This window comes from Hipposideros armiger, unplaced genomic scaffold, assembly GCF_001890085.2.
Source record: "Hipposideros armiger isolate ML-2016 unplaced genomic scaffold, ASM189008v1 scaffold_22, whole genome shotgun sequence".
Taxonomy (NCBI): Eukaryota; Metazoa; Chordata; class Mammalia; order Chiroptera; family Hipposideridae; genus Hipposideros; species Hipposideros armiger.
Window position 1 is genome coordinate 592943 of NW_017731372.1, and position 26867 is coordinate 619809.

Genomic DNA, 26867 nt, shown 5'->3' on the forward strand with positions numbered 1-26867 from the left:
GCCACTCGGCCGGCCCTGTAATAATTTTTTTTAATTTAAACATTTACCATATTCTTTGATCACACCTCATGTTTAGAAAAGGAAACTAAAGCTTAAAAAATTTAGTTGACTTCTCCAGGACTGAAGTCCAAGTCTGTTAATACTGTGTCCGTTTCCATTTATGCTACAGGGCCTTTGGGGGATGTTTGTGGGTGGGAGCTGGTGGTTTAAAAAAAAGCCTCATCTCTGTGAATTATAGATTTAAGATATGTATTTAGTTGTATGTTTCTGGAGATCCATATGGTGTACATTAGCTTTAACCAGTTGTTAATAAAGGTTGAGTTAAGGGTTTTGTGTGTATGTTTATCACAATGAAGTATCATGGGACAGACTAATTTAGGTGACCAGACACATGTAATGCACTGAAGAAAAAGCAAAGAAGCTTGTATTTGCTTTTACACTGGTAAAATATGGCTCCCTAGTAATTATAAATATAGATTATTTTAGCATCAGAAATTAACTCAGGAGACTGCCTGCAACATTTGGATGAAATCTAGTTCTTTTTAAAGTTAGATTGACCCTTGAACTGAAGCAACAAGTACTGTACTCTGACATCTTAGAGGAAAGCATTTTCTCTAGGATGAGGAATAGATATGCTATATGCATTTATGTGAACCTAATTTAAGCTGACTTAAGTCTTGCCAGCAGTGTTGGAATCACCTATAAATGGTTCCCATAAATCTTCATCACGAATAGTTCATAGGGAATAAGCCTGAATTAGAAGTGTAGATTCCTGGATTTTAATACTGTTTGTGCCCAATATATTGCATAACCTTAAACATTTGCACTCCTTAGGCCTCTCGTTCTATGAAATGAGAACGTTAACCATTCTGTATCTTTTGTAAAAGGAAGATAGTGTACTACCTAGCCCATAGGATTTGTTTGAGAATTGAATGAATTAATAATAGAAAATATTGAGAACAATGCTTGACACATAGTAAGCTCTCTGTAAATGTTAGCTATTATCATTGTTAGTATTAATTTATAATAATAGCTTTCATTAATAAATTTTAAAGGGTTAGATAATCTGTATAATCCTTTTCAGTGGTACTAGAATTATATGGACTAGGAAAGGAAGAGGTTGTAGGGAAATGTTAGTATTAGCATATTTTGCCATGTTTAATGCACTCCAGTGTATAAAGTGCACCCATATTTTTGGCCTAGACTTTTAGGGAAAAAACCTTTCATTTTAATTTTTAATTCAGACTTTTATTTGTTTATATTTAGGTACTTGTTTTTTGTATTATAAAGGAATTTTAGCATTTTTAACATATTAAATGGTACAAGAAATTTTATGAAACAAATAATTACAACACACAAGAACAGATAGATACAAGAAATTTTATGTACCGGTAGCAAATTTACAATATTTATGCATCGTAGAAAGCCAAGAATTCTTTGTTGTTGCAAGTTGGTCGTAAGTTCAACAAAACCGATTATCGTATTCCAGGGTATTATTTTGCATACAGATAGCATTTTTGATTTCTAGAGTTACACTATTAACTCATAAGCATAAATAAAAGAATTAAAAATATGTATATAGATACGGAATTAGTACTACCCATGTATAATGTACATCCTTATTTTTCCCTCAAAAATTTGAGCAAAAAAGTGTGCATTATACACAGCAAAATACGGTAGTCTGCATCGCCCACAAAAGGTCTTGCAACCATTTTTAGCCCGTTTCTCAGCAGGGAAGAACTGAAGAAGCCATAGGTGGTAGTAATAATAACATTAGGGATTTGGGATAACTTTTTAATTCTCTTTTACTCCCTAGCTGTAAATGCCATCAACCTGTAAGTGTCATAAGCCCCTCTGCTCAACCAGTTAAGAGGGTCTTGTCCAGATAGAGTTTTGACAGTAAATATAAAATGTTCTTTGATAATTGTAAAAGGATGAGGAAAGAGTAGCTCTGTATCTGATTATATCTCTGCAAAGATTTTATTAAATACATGTGTATATACAACGGAGGATGTTTATTTTATGCTTGTTTTCTCTTAGACTCGAAACTCACATGACACCAGAGATGTTCCGAACACCACTGCATGAAATTGCTTTGAGTATAAAACTTCTGCGCCTGGGAGGAATTGGCCAATTTTTGGCAAAGGCAATTGAACCACCACCTTTGGACGCTGTGATTGAAGCAGAGCACACTCTTCGAGGTACCTACAAATATAGGCCTACCTAGCACATTTTAATTATACCATCTGCCGTGTCCTGGCAAATAACACTTAGCAAATCAAGAAGAAGATAAAATCCACAGGGCTCTGATGCTAAGGCTTCCAGCGTTATCTTATGTACTTAGTATGGTCAGTATTATTATATGAAATGAGCAAGAAGAGGGTAGAAGGAGCTAATGTGAGTCTTATTTTGGAAAAAGGTAGAGAAAAGGCAAGATGTCATCTCGTAACCAATATTACAGTCAGAACGTGAGGACATGAATTACTCATGATACCCACAATATTTTATGTACATCTCTTAGAACACCTATTTTTTCTAATCACACTTAAGATTGAAGTGGTGTAGTATAAGGGCATCGGAGCCAGGGGATCTGAATTTGAATTTTAAATCTGGCGGTATCAGACTTGTGGCACATAGGTACTTATGCTGCTATTAATAGTTAGTACTGTATTTATAGACTTCTTTGGACTGTATTCCCCTTTTCAGCCTACAGGGCCTTCTGTAGTGCTGTCTTCATAGTAGGTGCTCCAGAATTTGGTTTTGTTGTATTTTTGACTGAAGACAATTGTTGGCCGTGGGCATGGTGCTGGCAGTTGGTCTGACAAATGATGAAAACTTAAGTGTACTATCTTAATTCATCTTAATCTATAAAGAAATGTTTTGTCTTTACCTAGGTTAAAGGGGTGTTCATTACTGTTTCTGCTCACAAAGAAATCTCTTCCCACAGAGCTCGACGCATTAGATTCCAATGATGAGTTGACTCCACTGGGACGAATTCTGGCTAAACTCCCCATTGAGCCTCGTCTTGGCAAAATGATGATAATGGGGTGTATTTTCTAGTAAGTGCTCTGTTTTATTGCTGATAGTTAAATGGTAGAACAGTTTCAGAATCTTATCCCTCTTCCCATAAAAGTAGGATGGGCTCAGATAGAAGAAAAAACTACACAAACATTCGTAAGCAGGGAAGTGGCATAGTTTAGATAGTGAAAGAAGTATGAAGTGAGCAGAACCAACAGTTCCAGCAGATGGACACCTGGGACCACTTGTTGGGGGAGGGGGGGAGAGCAGATTTCTCAGAAGTACAGTTCCTTTCAGATGGTTAAGTAGTTGTCCTTGAAAAAAAAATAGCATTGGGAAAATAGGGGGGCTTTTTGTGGTTTTTTTAAAAGATTTTATTGGGGAATTGAGGGAGGGGAACAGCCAAGGTGTTGTCCTTCAATCTTAGTTGTGGAGGGTGCAGCTAACTCAGCTCCAGGTTCAGTCACGCCGCTCAGCTCAAGGTGCTGTGTTCAATTAGTAGCGGGTGGGCGTAGCCACCATCCTATGTGGGAATTGAACCGGCAGCCTTGTTGTTAAGAGCACATGCTCTATCTACTGAGCCATCCGGGCGGCAGCTCAGCTCAAGGTGCCGAGCTCAGTCTTAGTTGCGGTGGGCATAGCCACCATCCCATGCGGAAGTCAAACAGGTAAGAAAATAGGATAAATTTTATCAGAACGTTCTGAAGATTAAGAGATTTGATAAGATTGGGAAGAAAGACTAGGAAAGGAAAATTACACACTACTTGGTCATAATTTATGGTAAATGTGTATCCATTAATACCAGAACTCATTTTTTTACCTTTTCTGCTTCTATAGAGAGCAGCTGCAAAGTTCTTTGTTGAGCTAATTTCAGTGCTATAAAGCAATATCATAGCCAGTAAATTTGCTGACCCACAGTTGACAATACCGCATAAGCTGCTGGAACAAGAATGTGATTTAGACTGAATTTTCCTGTCTCTCTTTCAGTGTGGGAGATGCTGTCTGCACCATCTCTGCTGCCACCTGCTTTCCGGAGCCTTTCATCAGTGAAGGGAAGCGACTGGGTTATGTCCATCGAAATTTTTCTGGAAACAGATTTTCTGATCACGTGGCCCTTCTATCAGTATTCCAAGCTTGGGATGATGCTAGGTATAGGTTTGAAAGAGAGTTTTAAGATTTGTGTGAACTGTCTGGTTTCTAAACTATTTTCTAGTTCTGTGGGCTTTGGGAATGACTCTTATCATACCTATTTATTTTAGAATGGGTGGAGAAGAAGCAGAGATACGTTTTTGTGAGCACAAAAGACTCAATATGGCTACACTAAGAATGACCTGGGAAGCCAAAGTTCAGCTCAAAGAAATTCTGATCAATTCTGGATTTCCAGAAGGTGAGACTCTTATATTCTTAAGTACGTGAAATAAAAAGAGATATAGCTCTGTTACCCCATTTTATAGATGAGGAAAGTGACACAGTTTAAATTACTTGTCTGAAATTCATTCAGTTGGGAGGTTTTAGTCCAGAACTGAGGTTTGTCTAGAACAAACTGTGTCCGTGCTCTTAACACTTCACCATCATACTTTCCAAACGATGGAATGCTCCTAGAGCAGAGCCTGGGTGAGAGCACTAGGCTTCGTTGCAGTGGGTTCCCCTTGGATCGTCGCTCCGTCTTCTCTAGGAGGCACATAGCTCTTTAAGGACTGCAGGTGGAATACTTACACTGGGGTCCTGTGAGTCTAACTCCTGTTCTGAGAAGGGGTGATTAGTTGGGGATATTTTTTTAAGTAATCACTCCAAGCTTATGTCATGGTTGAGTGTCTGAGAACACAGACATTTTCGTTATTGTGGAGACTCAGCCGAATTTCTCCTTGAACTTAATCTGGGTTTAAGAGTTCTGAGAAGAGATGAAGTTAGGCAGAGCGTTTGAAAAAAGAAGGTGGGGGAGAAGTCAGTTCTCCTAATTCTCTTAAATAGTTTACATGCAACGTGAGGATTTCAGATAACTGATTTTTTTTTTACCCCGTTCCTCTTAACAGATTGTTTGTTGACACAAGTGTTTACTAACATCGGACCAGATAATAATTTAGATGTTATTATCTCTCTTCTGGCCTTTGGTGTGTACCCCAATGTGTGCTATCATAAGGAAAAGAGAAAGATTCTCACCACTGAAGGGCGCAATGCACTTATCCACAAGTCATCTGTTAATTGTCCTTTTAGCAGCCAGGACATGAACTACCCATCTCCCTTCTTTGTATTTGGTGAAAAGGTGAGAAAAGATTAATTTAGAAAAGCTTACATTGAAAATGCAAATTGTCTTTACTTACTAATGTGCAGCGGGAACATGAGTTTTAATTTTCAAAGCATACTTCATGATCGTTATATGCCAATCATCGACAGTTGATTGGCAGTTGGAATGTCAACTCTGCCTCTTTCTCCATCTGCAGATTCGAACCCGGGCCATCTCTGCTAAAGGCATGACTTTAGTCACCCCCCTGCAGCTGCTTCTCTTTGCCTCCAAGAAAGTCCAGTCTGATGGGCAGATGGTGCTTATAGATGACTGGTATGGATTTTCAGATGTGAACTCCAAAGTGAATTCTTAGAATTGAGCTGTGATGAAATTGAGCTGCTGATCGAACTTAATTTGTGAAACAAACATGGCAAAATTTGGTGGCACAAATGAGGTGCTTTATAACATTGTCTTTTCTTGGAAAGTAGTATATCTTGGCAGTATGGTTCATACTTGGTAGTTAGTCTTAAATCGACTGTACCAGTAGAAACAAATGCATTAGGCATCTATCACCATGAGTACTGCACCAAGAATTAGAGTCATATGGGAGCTTGGCCGCCTCTTTCATGTACTCTGTGTTTTGGTTAGAGATTAAGAGTAAGCATAGCATATAGTAAGCACTTGGCACAAATGGGATAAAGCTTAATAACAGTCAGTGGGCTCAGTCATATTCTTGAAAACTTAGAAACTCCAGTAATCTGAGTCTCTCCTTTTATTAGAGACTGAGTGTTCCGTATTGCTAGCAGTATTTTGCGTGATAGATTTCGTAGTTTACAACTCATGACAATAGGTAGCAGTGAATTTTAAGACGTTAGTGTGGGTTATTGTTATTTTTCATACCTGTGTTTGCCTAAGTCTGGAGCCATTACAGTAATTGAAAGTATTGACACTTAGCGAGAAGTTATATTTATTCCATCGATTGCCATGTGTGAAATTGAGAGACAGCAGTCTCTCTGTGCACCCCCTCTTATTTTTTATCATTTTCCTCTATTTTAGGATCAAACTGCAAATATCTCATGAAGCTGCTGCCTGTATCACTGCTCTCCGGGCAGCCCTGGAGGCTCTGGTTGTTGAAGTAACCAAACAGCCTGAGATCATCAGCCAGCTGGACCCTGTGAATGAACGTATGCTGAACACGATCCGCCAGATCTCGAGGCCGTCCGCTGCTGGTATCAACCTCATGGCGGGCAGCACACGGTGAGTACCACGTAACGGCTCTGAACTCAGCTCAGCAGGGACAGCTCTTTGAGGCTGGCCTAACAGCCGTGGTTAGTGGATAGAGGCCCTATTTAAATTAAAATTCTAAGTAAACAGTGCACGCAGAATTTAGTTCTGTTAACACACTCAGATTAAGAGTAGGGATGTTTACTTTTCTCTCTGTGTCAGTAATTTCTTATATCAGTGCATGTTAGAGACAGAAAGGGACCGTAAAAGCATATACAGGAATATTGTTGGTTCGGTTCCAGACCTCCGCAGTAAAGCGCTTCATGAATTTTTGGTTTCCTAGTGCATGTAAAGGTAATGTTTATGCATTATACTGTAGTCTGTTGAGTGTGCAATAGCATTATGTCTATACAAACAATGTGTATACACCTTAATTTAAAAAATACTTCATTGCTAAGAAATGCTAACCATTATCTGAGCCTTCAGCGAGTCATAATCTTTATGCTGGTGGAGGGTCTTGCCTCGGATGTGTAAAAAAATGCAGTACCTGCGAAGCACAATAAAGCAGTGCCTGTGTAGAGCCCAGGGTGGGCCACATGACAAAGTGACAGAACCCAGACTGTCCTCTTTCCACAGTATTGTTTTGCAATCTCCAAAGAAAAAATGTTGATGAGGGGTTGAATTGCTACTTCATCAAATAAAAAGCATCAGGGTTTATCTTAGGGAAATACAAGAACATGGATATCTTAAAGCAGTGTGAAATTTCTCTTGATTCTTAAAATGTTTCATTTGCTTCCATTTTATTTTTCACCTTTTTTTTCTTTAGTTTTTTTTTTTAGCTGAGCCATCCTGCCACCTGTTAGCAGCTCAGCGGCAGCTCAGCTCGGGCTGAGAATCAAACTGGCAACTCTGTTGCTCAGAGCTTACGCTCTTGAGTGAGCTGTTAACCAACTGAGCCACTCGGCCGGCCCTATTTTTCCCCTTTTTAAGTTTTCTTTGCCCACAACATTTTATTTCAAAATAGGTGATACCTACAGAAAACAACAGTGGAATGAACACCCTTATAGTCCCTTAATTGAGGTTCACTGATTGTCAGAATTTAGCGACACTTTTGTGTGTGTGTGTGTGTGTGTGTGTGTGGAGAGAGAGAGAGACAGCGCCAAAAAAATGTATACACGTTCTAAGAAAGGAAGAAACTATTAAAACTGTAATTCTCAGTACATACCAATAGCAAAAGCTGAATACAAGTCATGTGTATACATTTTTTGGCACCCCTGGTATATATGTATATAATCTATAAAACAGTACCTAATTCTTTTGATTAATCATTTGTAATTAAGTTGCAGACATGCATTTTACATCAGTATACTCCAAGTATCTTTTAAGAACATAGCGACACCACAGTCATGCCCCAAAAATTAAGTATTGTAACACTTAATACGAATAAGGAAGCTAGGTACAGAGAAGTTAAGACCCAACGTCACAGAGCTAGTGAATGGCAAAGCTGGATTCAAACTCAGGCAGCCTGGCTCCTGAAACAGTGCTCTCATTTATTACACTGTACAGTTGACGCTTGAAAACATGGGTTTAAACTGCATGGGTCCACTTAAACGCAGATTTTTTTTCAATAAATATGTAGACGGCCCTTCATGTCCCAGGTTTCGTATTCAAAGATTCAGCCAACCATGGATCGAAAACAGTTTTTTTTGATCTGCGGTTGGGAATCCACAATGCAGAGAGCCGATTGCATGCATTGTTCTGCGCCATTTTATATAAGGGATTTCAGCATTTGCGGATTCGGGTATGGGCAGGGGTAGCGGGGTGGGTCCTGGAACCAATCTCCCGTGGATACTGAGGGACAACTGAAGTTTTGGGGGAAGTCAAAAGTTATATGTGGATTTTTGACTGCTCAGGGGTCAGCACCCCTAACCCCCACATTGTTCAAGGGTCAACTGTGCTGTGGTCCTCCCAGCAGATCAGATGTATAGAAGAATTATTGAGAAGGAGAATCTTCAAAAACAGCTGGAAAAAAGTGTCATACACAGATACAAATGCAGCTCTCATAGGTATTTAGAAGAGGAGAAATTATTTTTGGCAGGAGGGGTGGTGATCAAGGGACTTCACATGCAGTCGGCTGTGTGAAGGCCAAAAGTCTAGAAACTAGAAAAGATGGAATAAATACAAGAACAAGGTTAGGCTGTATGAATATGATGGTGGTCTGAATCATAATAGGGAGAATTGAAATGGGGAGAAGTGAATGAATCAGATGTGCAGTAGAATCACTAGGAATTGGTGATGGATTAAAATGGGGGAGCAGTGCAGTGAAGGAATGAAGACAGACACCCCCCCCCCATCTTCCTGACTTGGACAGCTGCTGAGCTGGTGGTGGTGGTCTCTAAGCTGTGGAGGAGGAATGAATTGTTTGGGTTGTGTTGGATTGGAGTTGGCCAGACACCTTGATTTCTGCAGTTTTCCCTTACTCCTCATTTTCTTTGTTTGCCACGTGAAAACAGATTTAGGCTTAAACAGATTACCCAAAGGCATTTTTCAAAAACATTTCAGAATTAATGCAAGAAAATATTTGGTGATTAAAAATCAAATAATTTATTGCCAGCTCCAGGAACCTCTTCCCAACATATTATTGCTTTCTCAGAATGCTGTATAGTTGAGCTGAGTGAAAGAGAACTGTGTTAAAGTTGTAAGGACACACTGCCAGAATTGAAGCTCTTTGAGAATGAACCAGAAAGAACTTTAGAACAGCAGATGGTCACAGTTGGTGCCGCCTCCTGGGTCTATTTTGGAGTAGCAGATTTATTTCACTTCAGTTTGAATCTGTGCGGTTGGCTTCATTCCCTTTATGCATTACATTTTCAGATATGACTGAAAGCTTCTATTTTGTGACTGGTTGAGAAGTATTAAGGATGCTTTGCTAAAGTGGTGGTTTTGTGCTTTTCTTAGGTATGGAGATGGTCCACGCCCTCCCAAGATGGCCCGGTTTGACAATGGAGGTGGATATAGACGGGGAGGTTCTAGTTACAGCGGTGGAGGCTATGGCCGAGGCAGCTACAGAGGTGGCCAAGGCTATGGTGGTGGCTCCAACTCCTACTGGGGTGGCTATGGTGGCTACAGAGGGGGCTACAGAGGGAGCACGAGAGGAGACTACAGAGGGTCCTATGGGGGAGCCTACAGAGGGGCTGGGGGCTTCCAGCGAGGCGGTGGCAGAAGGGGCTACGGACAAGGAAGAGGAGCAGGTGGCTACTAACCCTGGTTATGTTGGCGCCTCTGCATCGAGAGTAAAAAAGTGCATGCCACCAGTTTTCCCAAGCTGTTTATTGGCTGCCAATAAGTAAGTAAACCCATGTTTTCACCCATTCTGTGTTCATTGTAGTTTAAGGAAACCATATAGATACAGTAGTGATTTTGTTTATATTATGTAAAATATAATGACTTATTGTAAAAGTATCACAGTTTGTATTTTTTCTTTAAGGAGTAAAGATTTGCCTTTAAAATTGACTTGTTATTTCCTTGGCTTTAGTTTAATACAGTAGAAAATAAAGCGTTACACTGAATTTGGGCCATACAGTTAATTGTAGATCTTATACATTAGAATAATTTTACAATGTCAGTTACATCTGTTAGTTTTAAAACATCAGAGGAAAAACTATATTCTGTTTTAAAAGTATACCAAGTACTTATAACTTGTAGTAGTTAGAATAATTAGCCTCGGTATGGAGTTGCTATTCTTGTACTTGGAATGGCACACAGTTCACATGGACACCTGCACCTGAATAAGATGACCTAGGGCTGAACATTTTGGCTTTTTCCCAAGCTTTGTCTTTGAAAAATCTAAGACCAAGGTCAGCATTCTCTTTTCTAAATTAGTTTCTAATGTAAAACTTAAAAATTAATTTTAATTAGAATTAAAAATCCACAGAATAAAGGTAAGTTTTACCAATGCATAATAAAGTTTATTTGATAACTCTACCTACATTAACATACATGTTTGTCAAAGGATATTTGTAAACTACTTTTAGTAGAGATATTTATATATTTATAACACCACAGTTTCCAATGGATTTTCACACATTTCTCAGTTGATAAATAGCACATTACGGTAGAAATTACAAAGGCTTTGGATTAGACCATTAAACTGCTTTCTGACACATGAGTGAGTGATCTTGGGCAAGTTCTGTTTTGCCTTAGTGTCCTTTTCAAAATCCTCTTCTTGTTCTGCACGTTCTTCAGATCACCTTCAGCAGTTACTGTTGATCAGCTGATGGCTCCTATCTATGTACATTCTCAAATCTGTTATCTCCAACTGAGATTTTCTTTCTGAGCATCAGACTACTTAGTATAAACAACTACTTACTAGACATAAGTTTCTACTTAGATCCCACTGAAATAAAACTCAGTACAGTTGACCCTTGAACAATGCAGTGATTAGGGGCGCCAACCTCCCCCCCCAGTCAAAAATCTAACTTTTGACTCCCAAAAAAATTTCAGTCATCCCTCAATATCCATGGGGAATTGGCTTTAGGATACATTAGATCCCAAAATCCTCAGTGCTCAAGTCCCTTACACAGAAGCACATACAACAATGCATACAGTCTGCCCTCGCATCCACGGAAGTACCGTCTTCCATCTGTGGATGGTTGACCCTGGAAGCGAAACCTGGGGATACAGAGGCCTGACTATATTTACTGAAGAAAATCTATGTAAGTGAACTTGTGCAGTTCAGACCCGTGTTCAAGAGTCAACTGGACTTTAAACTGAAGAAAACCCCCCTAACTCACCCTGTGCCCTATGGTCTGTTCGTATCCCAGGAGTTTCAGCTACTTAATTACCAAAGCCATCTAACCACATCTAGTTGATTCTACTTCCAAAACACTTTCCTGTTGTGCTTTTATAAAGCAACTGCGAATGTCCTATTCAGGGTGTTAACTTGGACGGACAACAATGCAGCAACCTCAACTGAACTGTCCCGCAGGTGGCCTGCCTATCCACAATCTGCTCTCCACACTGCAGCTGGAGTCAACATCCTCATAAGCCCTCACTACCACCCCCTGCTGGCTGAAACCACTGGTTCCTGTTGCCATCAGGATAAAGGCTGCACTCCTTACCCCCTCACTCCTCCTCTACACTGGGCTCCACTCCACAGGCATACTAGCTCCCTACCATGTCAGTCGGCCGGGCTTTCTCTTGCCGTTTGCACATGCGACAACTCCCATGAGAGGTGTGAGTTCAGTGACCTCAGTGACCCTCACTTAGCTGGTATTCATCCCTCCCAACAGCTTTAGCCAGAGATTAGGAATCAAAAACGGCCAAAAAACGCTTCAAGGAACCACTCAGGTGCAGTTGTAATGATCTTTCGGTGTTCAGCTAAAAACCTACGGTGATCCCTGTGCAGATTTCCAGAGCTCTGCTCTGCGCGGCTCCCTCCTCTGTATTCTCCACAGATGTGAGCCGCCGTCCTCAGTCTCCATCTGTCTCCCGGCCAGCGAGCTTGCTGGGCTCCGCTTGGCTCTTTCTCCCTCTGCCATGACCCATGAGGGCTCATCTCATTTGTTCCCCTTACTTTGGGGATCACAGTTCTGCGTTGCCTGTGTCCAGTGCCTCAAAGCAGTTAATTGACAGACCATAAACACACTGTAGTTGTGTGTGTGTGACTTCAAAAATACACAGTTCGGTTTCTTAGTGGTTCACATGGGGGAGGAGATGAAGCACCAGCTTGGCTGTCATAGTTAAAAGGAAGTCAGGTCAGTTTTAATGGTCAAAGAGTCCATCATTGACTTAACATCCAGAAATTATTCCTTTGAAGGAGTGATCAGACTTAGGGAGCAGAAGGCTACGGAGTTTTGTTTTGTGACATATTAGTACCTGGAAACATCAACCCGTGTGTTGCATTTCCTTTCTCAACCATCCCCCCACAGTCTGCGTAGAACAAAGAAAATACTCAGTTTAAGGGATGTTGCAGCCAGTTTGAAATAATTGGAAAGTTTTTCCAAAACAAGAGCTAATTACACCCCTCTCTCATTCAGATGAAGTGAAAAGGAGCTGGACACAGTAGGGGGAGAGAATTTGGGAAGAAAGAATAGGGACAGGTGTACAGTAGCTGCTTACCAACACTCCTCTCACCATACACACACATTGGGGTTTGGTGAGAGTTGTCCCTGACAAAACGGGGCCTGCTCCTCTAGAAATTCAAGGTGGGAGAAAGACCTGACTGCGCCTGTTCCATGATTGGTAGCTTGCATACTTGACATCTTCGCCATGCGCTTTCTAAACTTGAGGGTTGCAGCAATGACAACCCAACAGCTTTGGGGCTAAGAGCGATGTGGAAGGGAATTGTCAATTTACTTTGGGCCCAGAGAGATGCTCAGAAGTTAACGGGAGGAATGAGCTGGTGTGCCAGTTCCGAGAAGCCAGGCTGCAGAGCGTTCTGTGTTGTGAGTATTATACTGGCACAGTGTCCTTGAGCAAGCAACTACAACGTGATGGGATCTCTTGTGCTGTGAAACTGCACGTAAAACTCTGGATATCACCTGGGCCGGCGGGACAGACCAGGAGAACACGAGCAGTTGTGTCAGCTCAGGGTTAGCACAGACAACTTGCTAGAAGAGGACATCAGTGGTGGCCAAGCACGCATTCAAATGCCAGTTTCCCTGCCTCTGAATCTAGAGGCAGAATTGGGATGGGAGGATAGTAAAGAACACCAGAAATGGAATTTTGGATTGGACTGTAAACAATTTAGGAATTTTGGTTTTGACTGGTGAAAAGCTTCCTGAATTCCACTGGATTTACCTGAAAGGTTTGAATTGGCCAGAGAACAGGCAACTTCCTGAAAGTGTGTTTGTGTACCTTTGGTATTTGTGGACTATCCTCTTACATGTAGATAATTTACTATTGAATTGTTCAAAGTTAACTGATTGAGGTCATCTGAATTTATCAGACTACTTGAGTGATCGTTTAGCTTTTAAGAAAAGAATCTACTTCCTGGGAATGAGGGTGACCAACGGTCCTAGTTTGCCTGGGACTGTGGTTTCTTGAGACTCAGGAAGTGCTAAGACTGGAAAAGTCCTAGGTAAACTAGGGTGAGTTGGTCACCTTAGGTTAATCTTAATGGCAGATCTTTCAGGAATTTCCAAACTTTAAAATTAACATTTCTTTCAAACCTAAGAAATAAAAAGATAAATACTACAAAGGAATTAGCTACATAGTCTTAACTGGTTAACCAATATAATATTTTTATGTTAACCTATAAAAATGTAAAAAAAAATTACACTTAGTGGTTTTTTTTTTATACTTTAGTAATTTTACTTATTCAAATGATTGAAAATTTGTAGCTCTTAAAAATAATAGGAAGCACTATAGCATTAGGTTAACCTACAGATTTAAATGTTTTGTTATTAGTAATTGTCCTAAACATCTCCAAATTAACTTAGTATTCTAATGATAATTAGCAATGGCTTTAAAATTTTATTGGTTAATAAATGTTCATCTTTCTTATACAAATACAAAATCTGAGAACTATCAGATTACCAAAATATACATAATGGCATAATGCTTAGTAAAAATATTAATAGGCTAGAAATTTGCCTGCATTTTCTACAGAACAAATCAGTGTTCTGTGAAAAGCACATTTTGTTTAAAAACCGGGTTTAGGCTTCAATTGAATAATAAAGAATATGTAAAAGGGAACTTAAATATTATCTAGTTCAGTTGTCTTAAGTTTTTGAGGGCAGAGAGGCTCCTTTGAGAATATAATGAAAGCTATGGACTCTCCACCAAAAGGCATGTACAGTTTTTTAATTAAAATTTCACGTAGTTCACACTCTTGGGACCTGCAACACCTGATTTGGTTCAATCACTGAAAGTATAGTATATAGTTTTCTCATTGTTCGCATGACTGCTTCCTGGTTCTAACTGTTGAACCCGGAAGATAACACGCGTGCACTTCCGCAGGTGGGTGTCTCACGAGGAATGGCAGCTTGCTCCTGTGAGCACGGCGCCTTCTTCTCTGTGCCTGTTAGTCCTTTGGTTTGTGGCTACCGGCCACCTTCTCTGCTACTTCATGAACTGAGAAGAGGCCCTAGCGTGATGGTCCCCATACTTCTCTTCAATTGAGGCTGCACCCTCGCTCTACTGGCAGGTGTGGGACAAAGGAGAGCACTCCCACTGCCAGGCCCTCATGAAAGGCAAAAGGGAGTCTGATTCATTTGTGGTCTTCACCTCTCGAATCCTAATGTTTCCATCCCCAGCAACTGGGAAGAAATGTCCTTAAAAGTCCTGGATTGACAACCTCATTCTTTTGCATAGGCAGAGACCCATTAGTAGCATTCTTTTAAAACTAACAGTTATTACTTGCAATGCACAGTACAGTGTAGGATGTAATGGTTTCTAAGACCCAGTGCCTATCTTCCAAGAAATTGACAGTCTAGTAGGAAAGCCAGCTATGTGCACAACTGGGAAGGACAGAGCAGAAATACTGAACCATCTCCTTTAGGTTAATCTCTCTTAAATGTACAGAAGCTATGCAATGGGTAGGTGGTCCATTTGACGAGCAGAATTAGGATTTGTCTTCCCTTAACCTGGAAAATTGGTTAAGGTAGATGGTAGACAGAATAATGCACCACCCTCACCCCAAAAATATCCACATCCTATTCCCGGAACCTATGACTGCTTTAAAAGGGTGAATTTTATGGTTATGAATTATATCTAAAAACTTATTTTTAAAAGTCTTAAAATGAATCATTCAATGAAAGCATTAAAATGTTTAAAGATTTTTTAATTAAATAAGTTTTGAACTTAATTAAAACTACCACTTTTGTGGGAGTTGAGATTAAAGAAATATCAGAAATATAAAACTTGAACATAAATCCAGATCTTTAACTTGTAACTATTCTAATATCCCCCTTTAAGTTTGCTTCAATTTTATTATTATTCATTTCCAGATTCAGGTTTTGCATTACTTTGGAGAGCATATTTTCATCTTTTTTATCTCCCAAAGCAGCCCCTTTGTTGAGGGCTTCTTCAGCTACAATAAAAAACTGCTCAGTTGGTTGAAGGATGCTTACTCCATAGCCATTGTTGTTGTAAATATGATTATTAGTCATCTTTAGTTTGGGTGCAGGAAGAACCTGTTAAAGTATTCAAGGAAGTTAGTTTTTCAATAATTTCTATAAAAATAAAATATGAACTAATGAACATGTCATAAGCTCTAGAACTCAACGTATTTCTTTAAAACAACTGAATCTCTCAGTTTTGAACAAGCGTTATTTTCCTCACAGTAGATTCTTGTAATCTTAACTACAAAAATGTTTAATGAGTAAACATTAAATGTAAAGTTTTCCATTTATTTTTATCAGTTATTAATAAAGACAACATTCTAGATGGGTTACAGCAATATCCCATGAAGTTGACTTTTAATGGAACATAAGTATGAAAATAAATAATTTCAGATAATGAAATTTATCTGATAAACATGAAAATAATTTCAAATAATGATCCATGAACTAGATTTCTAGGGAAAAACCTCATTAACTACACAAGTCTAGAGAGGGACCTAGAAAGGCAGCGTTCATAGAAGCAGAAAGGAATGGGGGAAGCATTTCACTTATAAATCATTGCTGTTAATGTTTAAATTGGTTAAATTATTTTACAAAGTTTGAAAGTAAGACTAACTATTTCTTAATGTAGTTATTATTCTCTTAATTTGCTTTACTTTCCAAAATGTATTACACATCTGCTCAGTGAAAAACCTAAAACATTTTTCCAGGAGCAAACAAATCCACTTTCTCATATTCAAAGTTATTTTCTAAGAATTCAAGTTGAAATCATTAAATTATAAGACTAAACTTGTTTCCTATTAGCCACCATTAAAAACATATTTTAATTATTTGTATTATTGTTTTCCAAATCATTTTATTTATTGGGTCTTCGGAAAAGTCATGACGTATTTTGTCTATGTTTTTCAAAGGTCATTTATTTATATAAAGAACAAAGATCAATCAATGATATATTGCCCGTTTTGTTCCCTTTTGCCCTCTTTCCGTGAGCTTCATAATTCCTCGTTCATAGAAGGACCTGTCTTTATTTGCGAAAAACTGAACAAGGTGCTGATTTACAGCCTCATCTGAATTGAATGTTATACCATGCAAAGAGTTTTGAAGAGAGCGAAACAAGTGGAAGTCTGACGGTGCAGGTCAGGCAAGTATGGTGGGTATGGCAACACATCCCATCCAAGCTCCAATAATTTTTGACAGGTGATCAAATTTGTGTGTGGTCTCACGTTGTCACAATGGATGGAACACAACTCCTTTACAATTAACAAGCTCTGGACGTTTCTGGATGATGGATTCGTTCAATCTGTCCAATTGCCGATAGTACACATTTGAATTGATTGTCTGGTTCCTTGGTATGAGCTTGAAAAACATAACACCTTTAAAATCCCACCACATCGAGAGCATAACCTTCCTCTGATGAATGTCTGCTTTCGATGTCGTTTGAAGTGAATCATCACGTCGGGACCAAGACCATTTACATACCACATTGTTGTAAACAATCCACTTCTCATCACCAGTTATGTTGCTTCAGAAAAGGGTAGTTTTCCTCACATTTAATGAGCACATTGTAGATGTTTATACGCGCCGTCAAATGAACTTCTTTGAGTTCATGCAGAACCCAAATATCAAGCTTGCTTAGTATCCCATCTTCTTCAGGTGGTCATGAATGCTTGAATGATGAATGTTCAATGTTCCTGCAATCTCCCGTGTTGTGTAACGTGGGTTTGACTCGATCAATGCCTTTATTTTGTCATCATCAACCTCGGTGGGCCTCCCTGACCGAGGAGCATCGTTGAGATCAAAATCACCAGCACAGAATTTCGTGAACCATCAATGGCACTGAAGTTCCTGTATAGCATTGTCACCGTAAACTTTATGCAACTTTTCACAAGCTTGACATGCGTTCTTCCCTTTATGGAAGTAAAACAGTAAAATATGGCAAAAATGCACAGTTTGGTCTTCCATCTGCAACTTGTAAAATCTCCAAAACTCAACCAAATCGCTAAATTTTTTTTTAGAAAGAAGCTAGAACTATCAGCTGTCAAATGACATAGCAATAACATAGATGCGAATGACTCTAGTACTTCCAAAAATGAACTAGTGCCATCTGTTGCAAACATGTGTCATGACTTTTCCGAAGACCCAATAGACTAACTTTTAAGACTAAAACTAATATTTTAGTATTTTTCTAATTATAATTTTTATAACAATTCTATATTAAGAAACATGAGAATACCTTCATATTAACTCCACCTAAGGTGCTTTTTGAACTGTCACCAGTTCTGAGGTTATTACAGTGATGAATTTCATTCTTTTCCAAAATGGCTATGCTCCCAGGATACAGTTCAACACCAGCACCCTATAAATTAAAAGCAAATAAAACCGTCTACAAAACACAAACATGCCTCTCCAGAATTGTCTTTAGATTTGAAAGTTGTAATTCTGTATTAGCAATTTAAACATACGAAGTTACATGAAAATACATGATAGTGCAAACAACAATGTATTGTAGATGTTTTAAAAATTATCTGTGTTAAGAAAATCCTAGGCCCAGAAAGAAAGTTGAAGTCATATAGTTCATTACATTGATTTCCCACCCAAATGAAGGCTCTAGAAGAGAGTCAAAAATTTCTTTAAGCAATTCTTTTCAGTTATAAAAATTTATATGTACTCTATATCTCCCGTAATGCTGCTAAAATCTATTTACTCATTTTAGTGAAAAGGAAGAAAAAAAATCATTCAATAAAAGGTCGTAATTTTTCCACTTCCTTTAATCTTCTTTTTCGTTCAATTTTCCAGCCCTTTAATCATCTTTGTAATTGTCATCTTAAGCTGTTAGAACTAATAATACAGTACTTTACAGCAATATGGAGAGCTCATAAGTACTATTTCTTAAATAAACCATCAAGTGACTGGCTCATGATCTGATTCCTAGGTTTATTTTTAAAAATCACCCTTAAAACAAAGCTAATAATTCTTTACTTTGGATTTAGGCAGTTCACTTTTCCTGAGTATACTAGGATACTCTCTCGTATCGGTCCATATTTTGTTTATGTTTATTAGTTTCTAAGCTCACTTATAATCCAATTCAAAGATGAAGTAATTGTTACCCTTTGTTTGCATACTAAGATCACTCAAAGCTATCTATAATCATATAGAGCCATAGTTTTTAAAATGAAGTACCTGGGCACCAGTTATCTCACTGTCTGTAATTGTCAAAGCAGCCCCTGTAAGAACACATACTCCTGTTCCTTCACATTTTAATACACAGTTTTCTAGAGTCATGTGACCAGACTCCACCACCACAATACCATCAACTGTCCCCTGCTGTATCAAGGATAGATTCATTATTTTCACATTATCAGCTTTGGACACCACGAAACTGTCATGAGAAGGTTCAGAAGTAATGATAATTTCCTCTCTGTTTCCAACTCCTGATTCATGGGGACAAAGATACATAATTAAATCAGTAATCCCAAAGTTTAGAGCCCTTTAGTCATTCAATAATACAAAGATACAAAATACAAAGATACAAAATATCTTTTCACATTTTAAATAATATATATAATTACTCAGTTGTTAACTAGTTACAGACTTAACTATAATGTAATCTTTTGTCCTTATTTGATGCCATGATGGAAGATTCTGGGTTTACAATCAATCTAAGTGTACCTAAGGTATCTATTCAACCTACTCATTCCACTACATATTTCTCTAAAATGTATAATCAGCAGTCATCTACAAAATGTCTAAGATACAAAAAATATCTTACCATAACCTAGTTTCAAAACCATAATAAATTACCAGACTAAAAAGATGGCAGAGACTCTTAAATTAGGTTACAAGATTAATGTAATCATCCATAATTTTGCTCTAGAGTAGTCAAAGCAATCATCTAAATTTAACATCAATCCAAAAATAAGGGGTTGGATCTTCAAGAAAGCTACAAGTTTATAAAATTACAAATATCCTTATCCATACAGTTTAGCAAAATACTGATTACAGTCATCAAAATCTAGTGAAAATTTGGCTCAGTTTTTGCACTGATAGGCAAAATTTAAGTCACCTGTTTTCTCTTGTCCAGACAGTTGGAATGCCCATACCTCAATGTACAAGGGCAGAATTAAAGATATTAAATATATTCAGAATCTAAACCTAAAAAAACAAACTCTGTTTTTTTACTTCTATTTTAGTAAGTTTGCATGCAAATTAACCTTTTGAGAAAATGCTGTATATATTTTAGTATAGCCTTATATTTGGGGCTTTCCATTAAAGTGATATAAAGTACAGTGGAGATAGATGAAAACAAAGTTGTTTGGGTAAAAATACAGATGGCACTAATAGAAAATATTTTGAATAGGTTTTTGGGGGTTTTTTTGGTTTTGATCATTTAGAATCTGCGAGTTTATCATTGGAGAAGAAGTCTCACTGATTGATTTGCTCTGTACAGTATGTCCAAACGGGGTCACCTGTGCAGATAATGTACTCAAAACTGGTGAAAAAAGTTTTTTTTCCTTTTTTTAAGGCACATAAAGGATTCCTGTAAAACAAACTGTTCTAATTTCTAATATTAACCATGTTTGTAATATACATTTTGTCCAATAATATTGCTATAAAATGATTGCAAATGATGCCCTGCTAACCCTTTATAACGATGTCATCAGTCAATAAAGCAAGATTTACAGCTTGATATTCTCCTGGAAAAATCACTACTGTATCTCCACCATAACAGCTATCCAAAGCCAAGTCCAAATCATCATGCTGTTGGAGAAGTGTGTCTGAAGGTAAGTCCTTTACCTGAAAAGAGGAAATAAGACAACACATCTTCAACAAGAGGTTAAACTAAAAGAGGCCATTTTAATCAGTTAACTTATTGGTAATGTGCTTTACCCAAGATTACCTTGTATAGGTAATACACCGTACTTACTGTATGGATTTATATTTGTTAAATGCTCACAGCATCAGTCCATCATTTAAGGGAATGATGAAATGATATTTTCTTTATGATAACTAATAGTTTTGCAGCTATTACAGCTAGTGTGCCAGAAGTCATATTTTGAACCTTACATTATTACCTCTTAAGCTTCACAACAGTTCTTTGAAGTAAAGTATTATTGTCCCCTTAAAAGGTTAAGGAAATTGAAACTCAGTGAGATTAAGCTAAGAGCAGTGAGTGATAAAGCTAAGCTTTAGAGCCAGCTCTTTATGACACCAGATCACTTTCCAATATACAACTTTGTTTTCTTTAACTCAAATTGACCCTACAATTTTGGTAAATCAACAAAAATTTATAATATTAAAGATTCTGGAACTAAAAACAAAATGTACCAGGAATTTGTACTGGGAGTAAAAAAGGGGAGAGAAGAACTTCATTATTAGTGCTGTGAAGAGTGAGGATCTTTAAAAATAAAATTGGGAAGCTAAAACTATATTCTGAAAAACTACCTATTCTTTTATCAATAGAAATGGCATTATCATTCATACATCTTCTTATAAAAGTAGGTTAGGACCCACCATAATGGCTTCATTTTCACTTAATCGCATCTTTAAATACCTCATCTCCAAATACTTATGTTACATGTGGAGGTACATAGGAACTTTGGGGAGACACTTCAGTCCATAACATCCCCTAAGATCAGGAACAAGACACAGACTCCCACTTTTACCATCGCTATTCAGCATTATATTAGCCAGAAGAATTTCTAGCCAAAGCAACTAGATAAAAAGGAATAAAAGGCACCTAGACTGGAAAGGAAGAAGTAAAATTTGCAGACAACATGATCCTATATATCCTATACATAGAAAATCCCAAAGAATGCACCAAAAAAGTATAATAGCTAATGACGAAGTGCAAGGTACAAGATCAACACACAAAAGTCAGTTTTGCTTCTACTCATGTATACCAGCCATGGACAATCTGAAAAGGCAATTAAGAAAACAATTCCATTTACAATAGCATCCAAAATAATAAAATGTCTAGGAATAATTTTAACCTGCATGAAAGGTGAAAGCCTTCTGTCAAAAACTTTAAAACATTGCTGAAAGAAATTAAAGAATACCTACATAAGTGAAAAAATCCCATGTTCATGAATTGGAAGATTTTAATATTACAAAGATGACGATACTACCCAAATTGACCTACACATTCAATGTAATCCCTATCAAAACTGCAACAGATTTTTTTTTCCAGAAATGGAAGAGCTCTTTCTCTAAGTCATATGGAATTACAAGAAACCCTGAATAGCCAAAAGATTATTGGAGAGAAAAAAAAGTTGGAGGACTCAATTTCTGGTTTCAAAACTTTCTACAAAGCAACAGTAATAAAGCTGTGTGATACTGTCATAAGGATAAACATACTGACCAATGGAATAGAAAGAAAAGCCCAGAAGTAAACCCATACCCCATGGCTAACTGATTTTTAACAAGGGTGCCAAGATCATTCAATCTCTCTCAACAATGGTATTGGGACAATTGGATAACTAAATGCAGAAGAATGAAATTGGACCCCCACCTCACACCATATAAAAAAATTCAAAATGGATCAATGACCTAAATATAAGAAATCAAATCATAAAACTCTTAGAAGAAAACATAAGAGTAAATTTTTATGACGTGGGATTTGAAAATGGGTTCTTAGGTATGATACCAAAAGCATCAAACTTTAAAACTTTTGTACATCAAAGGACATTATCAAGAAAGTGAGAAGACAACTATGGAATGGGAGAAAATATTTGCAAAGCATACATTTAATACTAGGTCTAGTATTCAGAATATATAAAGAACTCGTGATCATCAACAAAACAACCCAATTAAAAAATGGGCAGAGGTGCCGGCCAAATGGCTTGTTGGTTAAGGGTTGGCTTGGGAGCATGAGCTCTGAGCAGTAGGGCCGCGGGTTCGGATCCCACATGAGGGCCAGTGACGCTGCGCCCTCTACAGCTAAGATGGTGAACAACAGCTCGACCTGGAGCTGGGCTTCTGTGAGTCGCCGGCAGGCGACGGCGTAGGCTGCAGTGGGCTGCCATAAGCTACCGTGAGTGGCTGGCAGCCGAAGTGAGCTGCCGTGAGCCACCCTGTGTGGCCGTCCAATGGCTGGAGAGCGACTGCCTCACCCGGGAAGAGCACCACGATAAAACCAACATGGGCCAGCGAAGCGACGTCCTCCACAGCTAGACTGAAGAACAAAAGGACAGCAACCTGTCTGATCACTTTCCCCAATTTCCCGATGCTGTTCTCTCCCCCAATTCCCCAATAAAATCTTTAAAAAAAAAAACAAAATGGACAGAGGACCTGAATAAACATTTCTCCAAAGAAGATATACAAATGACCAATAAGCACATGAAAAGTTGCTCAACATCATTAGTCATTAAGGAAATGAAAATCAAAACCACAATGAGATACAACTTCATACCCACTAAGATGTCTGTAATAAAAAAGATAACAAGTGTTGGTAAGGATGTGGAGAAATCAGAACCCTCATACATTCCTGATGGGAATGTAAAATGTTTCAGCTGCTGTAGAAAACAGTTTCATATCTCAAAAGGTTAAACATTGAATTACCATATTAACCAATAATTCTACTAAGTAAATACCCCAAATAATTGAAAACAGGTAGTCTAATATTTGTATATGAATGTTCATAGCAATGCTATTTACAATAGCCAAAAAGTGGAAACAACTCAAACATCTATAAGCTGATGAATGGATAAGCAAATTATGGTATATAAATACAATGGAATATTATTCAGCCATAAAAAGAAATGACACCTTGATACATGTTCCAATGTGGACAAACCTCAAAAATGTTATGCTAGGTGAAAGAAGCCAAACATAAATGGCCACTTATTGTATGATTTCATTTATATGAAATATCCAGAATAGGTAAATTTATGGAGACAGAAAGGAAATTGATCATTGTCAAGGGCTGGAGGGAAAGGGGAATGGGATTTTATTTTGAGGTGACGAAAATGTTGGGTACTAGAGAGAGGTGGTGGCCGCACATTTTGAATGTACTAAATGTCACCGAACTGTTCACTTTAAAATGGTTAATTTTGTGATGTGAATCTCACCTCAAGAAAAAAATAAAAAGATACAAGAAAGAGAAGGATTAACCAAGAGCACATTTTTTTAAGGAGTCAGGCAGCAACAGAATCAATAGTACAGATGGAAGGGAATTAATTAAATTCTTCTTTGTATCTGGTATATTTTCAGATACAATTATCACCTTTTGTAGCATTACAGTTAAAATCTGAGAGCAATGACAATACATTATTGGGATATGAAGGCAAAATAGTAATAATAACAGTTGTCATTTTTGTGGTAGGCACTTTGTTAAAAGATTTATGTTTAAAACTCTTAAGCCTAATGACTCTGTAGGATAGAGTTCATTACTCCCTTTTACAAACGAGGACATAAGGGAAACTGTGTATTAAGTATTAAGACGCAAAACTGTGAATCAAACGCAAGTTTTTATTATTGGGTTGTCAGAAAAGTCATGACGTATTTTTTCTGTTTTTCGTTGCAAAAATGCATCATGACTTTTCCAACAACCCAATATTTCAAAGCCTCTGTTCTTCACCCCACATTATCCTGTCTCCAGACCGAGAAGCAACAGCTAGAGCCCATGATGAACAATGGGGATTCTCCCATTTCTTCGCGATCTGGGAAAATGACTACTGTTTAACTTTAGGCACTGGAGCAAATCCCTCTTATCTTCACCAGGAATAATTCAGAAGCCAGAGCGGGTCTAAACCTAAAGATAGCTGTCACAATTTGAGAACTTGGGGAATGTGAGAGGACACAAGGACTGATACTTGATTTGGTTTATGACATTAACTGAATAAGAAATATAGGAGGACGAGGGAAGGGCTATGTACAAAAAGATAAGTTCAAATTTAGAACTGTTGTGTTAGTGAGACGTCCCGGTAAAGATGCTTAGAAGGACAAGTAGTAACACTGGGCAGCAAAGAATAAAAGCAAGAAGGGAAAATAAAGACGTATAAATTCGCTGCAAAACTGTGTAACAGGCAATGCTAGGTATTTATACATAACATCTCATTTCATCCTCAAAAAACCCTATACTGTGGTGGTGGTGGTGGTAAACATGTATTAAGTACTTACTATATCCTGGGCATCATTCTAAGCATATTACAAATATGAACTCATTTAATATTCACAACTCTATTAATAAGCAGCTTACATTTCACAAGTGAGGGACTAAAGCACCAATGGGTAAACAATTTATTGAAAATCGCCTAATAGTAAGTGGCAAACACAGACTGAGAATCTGGGCGGTTTGGCTCCAGAGCCCGTGCTCTGGACTGAGTTTTTGTATGTCTTTTTAAAGCCCTCTGCAGATAAGGAAATTGAGGTTCAGAGATTAGGCAAGTCGCCCAAGATCACACAGTTATGAAGTGGTCTGAGAAAGTCTAAGGAAACCCTGGGCTCACTACCCTGCATGTGAAGGTCACCAACATAAAGATGGTGGACAGATAAAGCTGTTTAAGGAGAGAGTTCAGAGCAGGACGAACACGGAGTAAAGAGTGCTCAAGTTGGGAAAAGTGTTAGAGGCTGTGCACAAAGCTATGACTACTGTCAAATGAAAATATTTTGTCAGCCGTAAAGGCAAATCTAAAATCAAAGGTCTAAGCAACATGGAAGCTATGGATGCTGCTTTCAGTCTTCCTCTCTTCCTCCTCGCCTCCCAAGTTCATGGATATTTACTTACACAAATGAAGACAGGGTTGCAAAGCACTGGATAAAAAGCAAAGACGTTTCTCCTTATCACAGAGGAAAACAAAGCCAGACACATTTAAAAACAGAAAAGTAAAAATAAAAATGATAAAAGGAGGCTGGAGATAAAAAGCAAAACCTATACCTTACTTTTTAAAAAGCTATTTAAAAAGATGTTTATAAAGATAATTGGTAAAATAACTAATGTTATTGAATAATCTGATCCAATAAGCAATTAAAAGGAAAATTAAATTTTGTTGAAAATAATAAAAATGGACAGGAGAGCAGACAAGAGCTAAAACAAGCCAGCTTTGTCTCTCACCACTCTTCTTGCTGGACTGCTTTCAGTTTCTCATATATACCATACTCGCCTGTCAAACACACACTCATTTCCTGGTTCAGCCAAAACTGGTGGGCACCTACCATGTGCCAAGCATCATGCTAAGGTGATTGATGTGTGGTAAACCTATACCCTTTGCTCTCAAGAAGCTCTGTTCTAGTAAGAGATAGCTATAAAGTCTTAAATACAGTCATGATAGGGGAAAGTGCAGGGTGCTGTGGTAGTGTGTATTCTGGAAGATGGAGAAAGGTGGGAATGATCCCGAAATTGAGGCCTGAAGGATGTGCAGTGGCTCTGAGACATACCCCAGGATGTGGTGGTGTTGAGGGAGAAAGTGGGTCCGTGAAGGTGAGGAGGGATACGATTAGGATAATTCTCAGAAAATTGTCATTAGCAACTGGGTAGATAGTGGTACCATTTACTGGAACAGAGGACTCCAGAGTATAAACAGGTCAATGAAGACGAGCATGAATTTAATTGTGGACATTTGAGTTGAGGTATTTGTGAGATATTCAGATGGGAATGAGCAGTGGGCAGTTGGACATACAGGTTTGGGGCTCAGAACAAAACTCTGGCCTGTGGGTACACATTTTAGATTATCAGTCTATATAATCAAGGTCATGGGTAGAGATGAGATAAAGCACTTAGGGATAATATAGTGCAGAGAAAAGATAAGTACCAAGCATTTAGAGGACGTGGGAGGGGGGGAGCAACTACAAAGAATGAAAACCAGGAAAGTATAGTAACAGAAGACGACGAGGAAGAACATTTTAGGGAGAGAGCAGTGAAATGCTACTAAGAGGTCAAGTGAGATGTACATATTGACTTGGACTTAGAGCATCTTTTGCTCTTGGGCTGGTTACATGAATAGTCTTCCTTCAGCTTCATCTGAGTTATTTCTTCCAGCCAGCATTGTACCCATCCTATGTGCATCCTGTACGTGCTCCTAACATAGCATTGGTCGTTCTTTGTTATGTTGTAATTGCCTATTTACTTGTCCATCTCTCCACCATAACTCAAACTTGTCGAAGGTGTGAAGAAGCAGGACTGTGGGTCTGGTTCTATGCTATCGCCCTTAAATGTGGTCTTTCTCATGTTTGTCTCCCATCCTTTCCACAGATACGAGCCTAGTGCCTGACAACAAAGGTTCGTACTCAGCAAATAAGTGTTGACATTTACTTATTATTCTATGCCATCACTAAGCTAGAGGTAATAGGGGAAATAAGGCATTCATGAGTCAGACAAGAACCCTAACTTCAAAGAGCTT

The 26867-nt window shown here is 38.2% G+C and overlaps 2 protein-coding genes across 4 annotated transcripts in view; one reads left to right on the plus strand and one right to left on the minus strand.

The window, feature by feature from the left end:
* DHX9 (DExH-box helicase 9) overlaps positions 1 to 9979 on the plus strand; it is a 47201-nt gene extending 37222 nt beyond the window's left edge. For both annotated transcript variants that reach the window (XM_019635554.1, XM_019635555.1), the window contains 8 exons: positions 2041 to 2201; positions 2948 to 3059; positions 4006 to 4167; positions 4278 to 4405; positions 5052 to 5281; positions 5460 to 5575; positions 6299 to 6499; positions 9425 to 9979. In XM_019635554.1, coding sequence (XP_019491099.1) covers positions 2041 to 2201; positions 2948 to 3059; positions 4006 to 4167; positions 4278 to 4405; positions 5052 to 5281; positions 5460 to 5575; positions 6299 to 6499; positions 9425 to 9728 — 1414 coding nt within the window. In that variant the 3' untranslated portion in view covers positions 9729 to 9979. The remainder of the gene's footprint in view (positions 1 to 2040; positions 2202 to 2947; positions 3060 to 4005; positions 4168 to 4277; positions 4406 to 5051; positions 5282 to 5459; positions 5576 to 6298; positions 6500 to 9424) is intronic.
* A 5259-nt stretch (positions 9980 to 15238) lies between these two features.
* SHCBP1L (SHC binding and spindle associated 1 like) overlaps positions 15239 to 26867 on the minus strand; it is a 29704-nt gene continuing 18075 nt past the window's right edge. Inside the window, exons 7-10 of one of the 2 annotated variants that reach the window (XM_019635438.1) lie at positions 20172 to 20325; positions 18712 to 18962; positions 17765 to 17887; positions 15239 to 15603 (exon numbers count right to left, since the gene is read on the minus strand). In XM_019635438.1, the coding sequence (XP_019490983.1) occupies positions 15352 to 15603; positions 17765 to 17887; positions 18712 to 18962; positions 20172 to 20325 (780 nt within the window). In that variant the 3' untranslated portion in view covers positions 15239 to 15351. The remainder of the gene's footprint in view (positions 15604 to 17764; positions 17888 to 18711; positions 18963 to 20171; positions 20326 to 26867) is intronic. The other variant, XM_019635439.1, reaches the window with a different exon arrangement.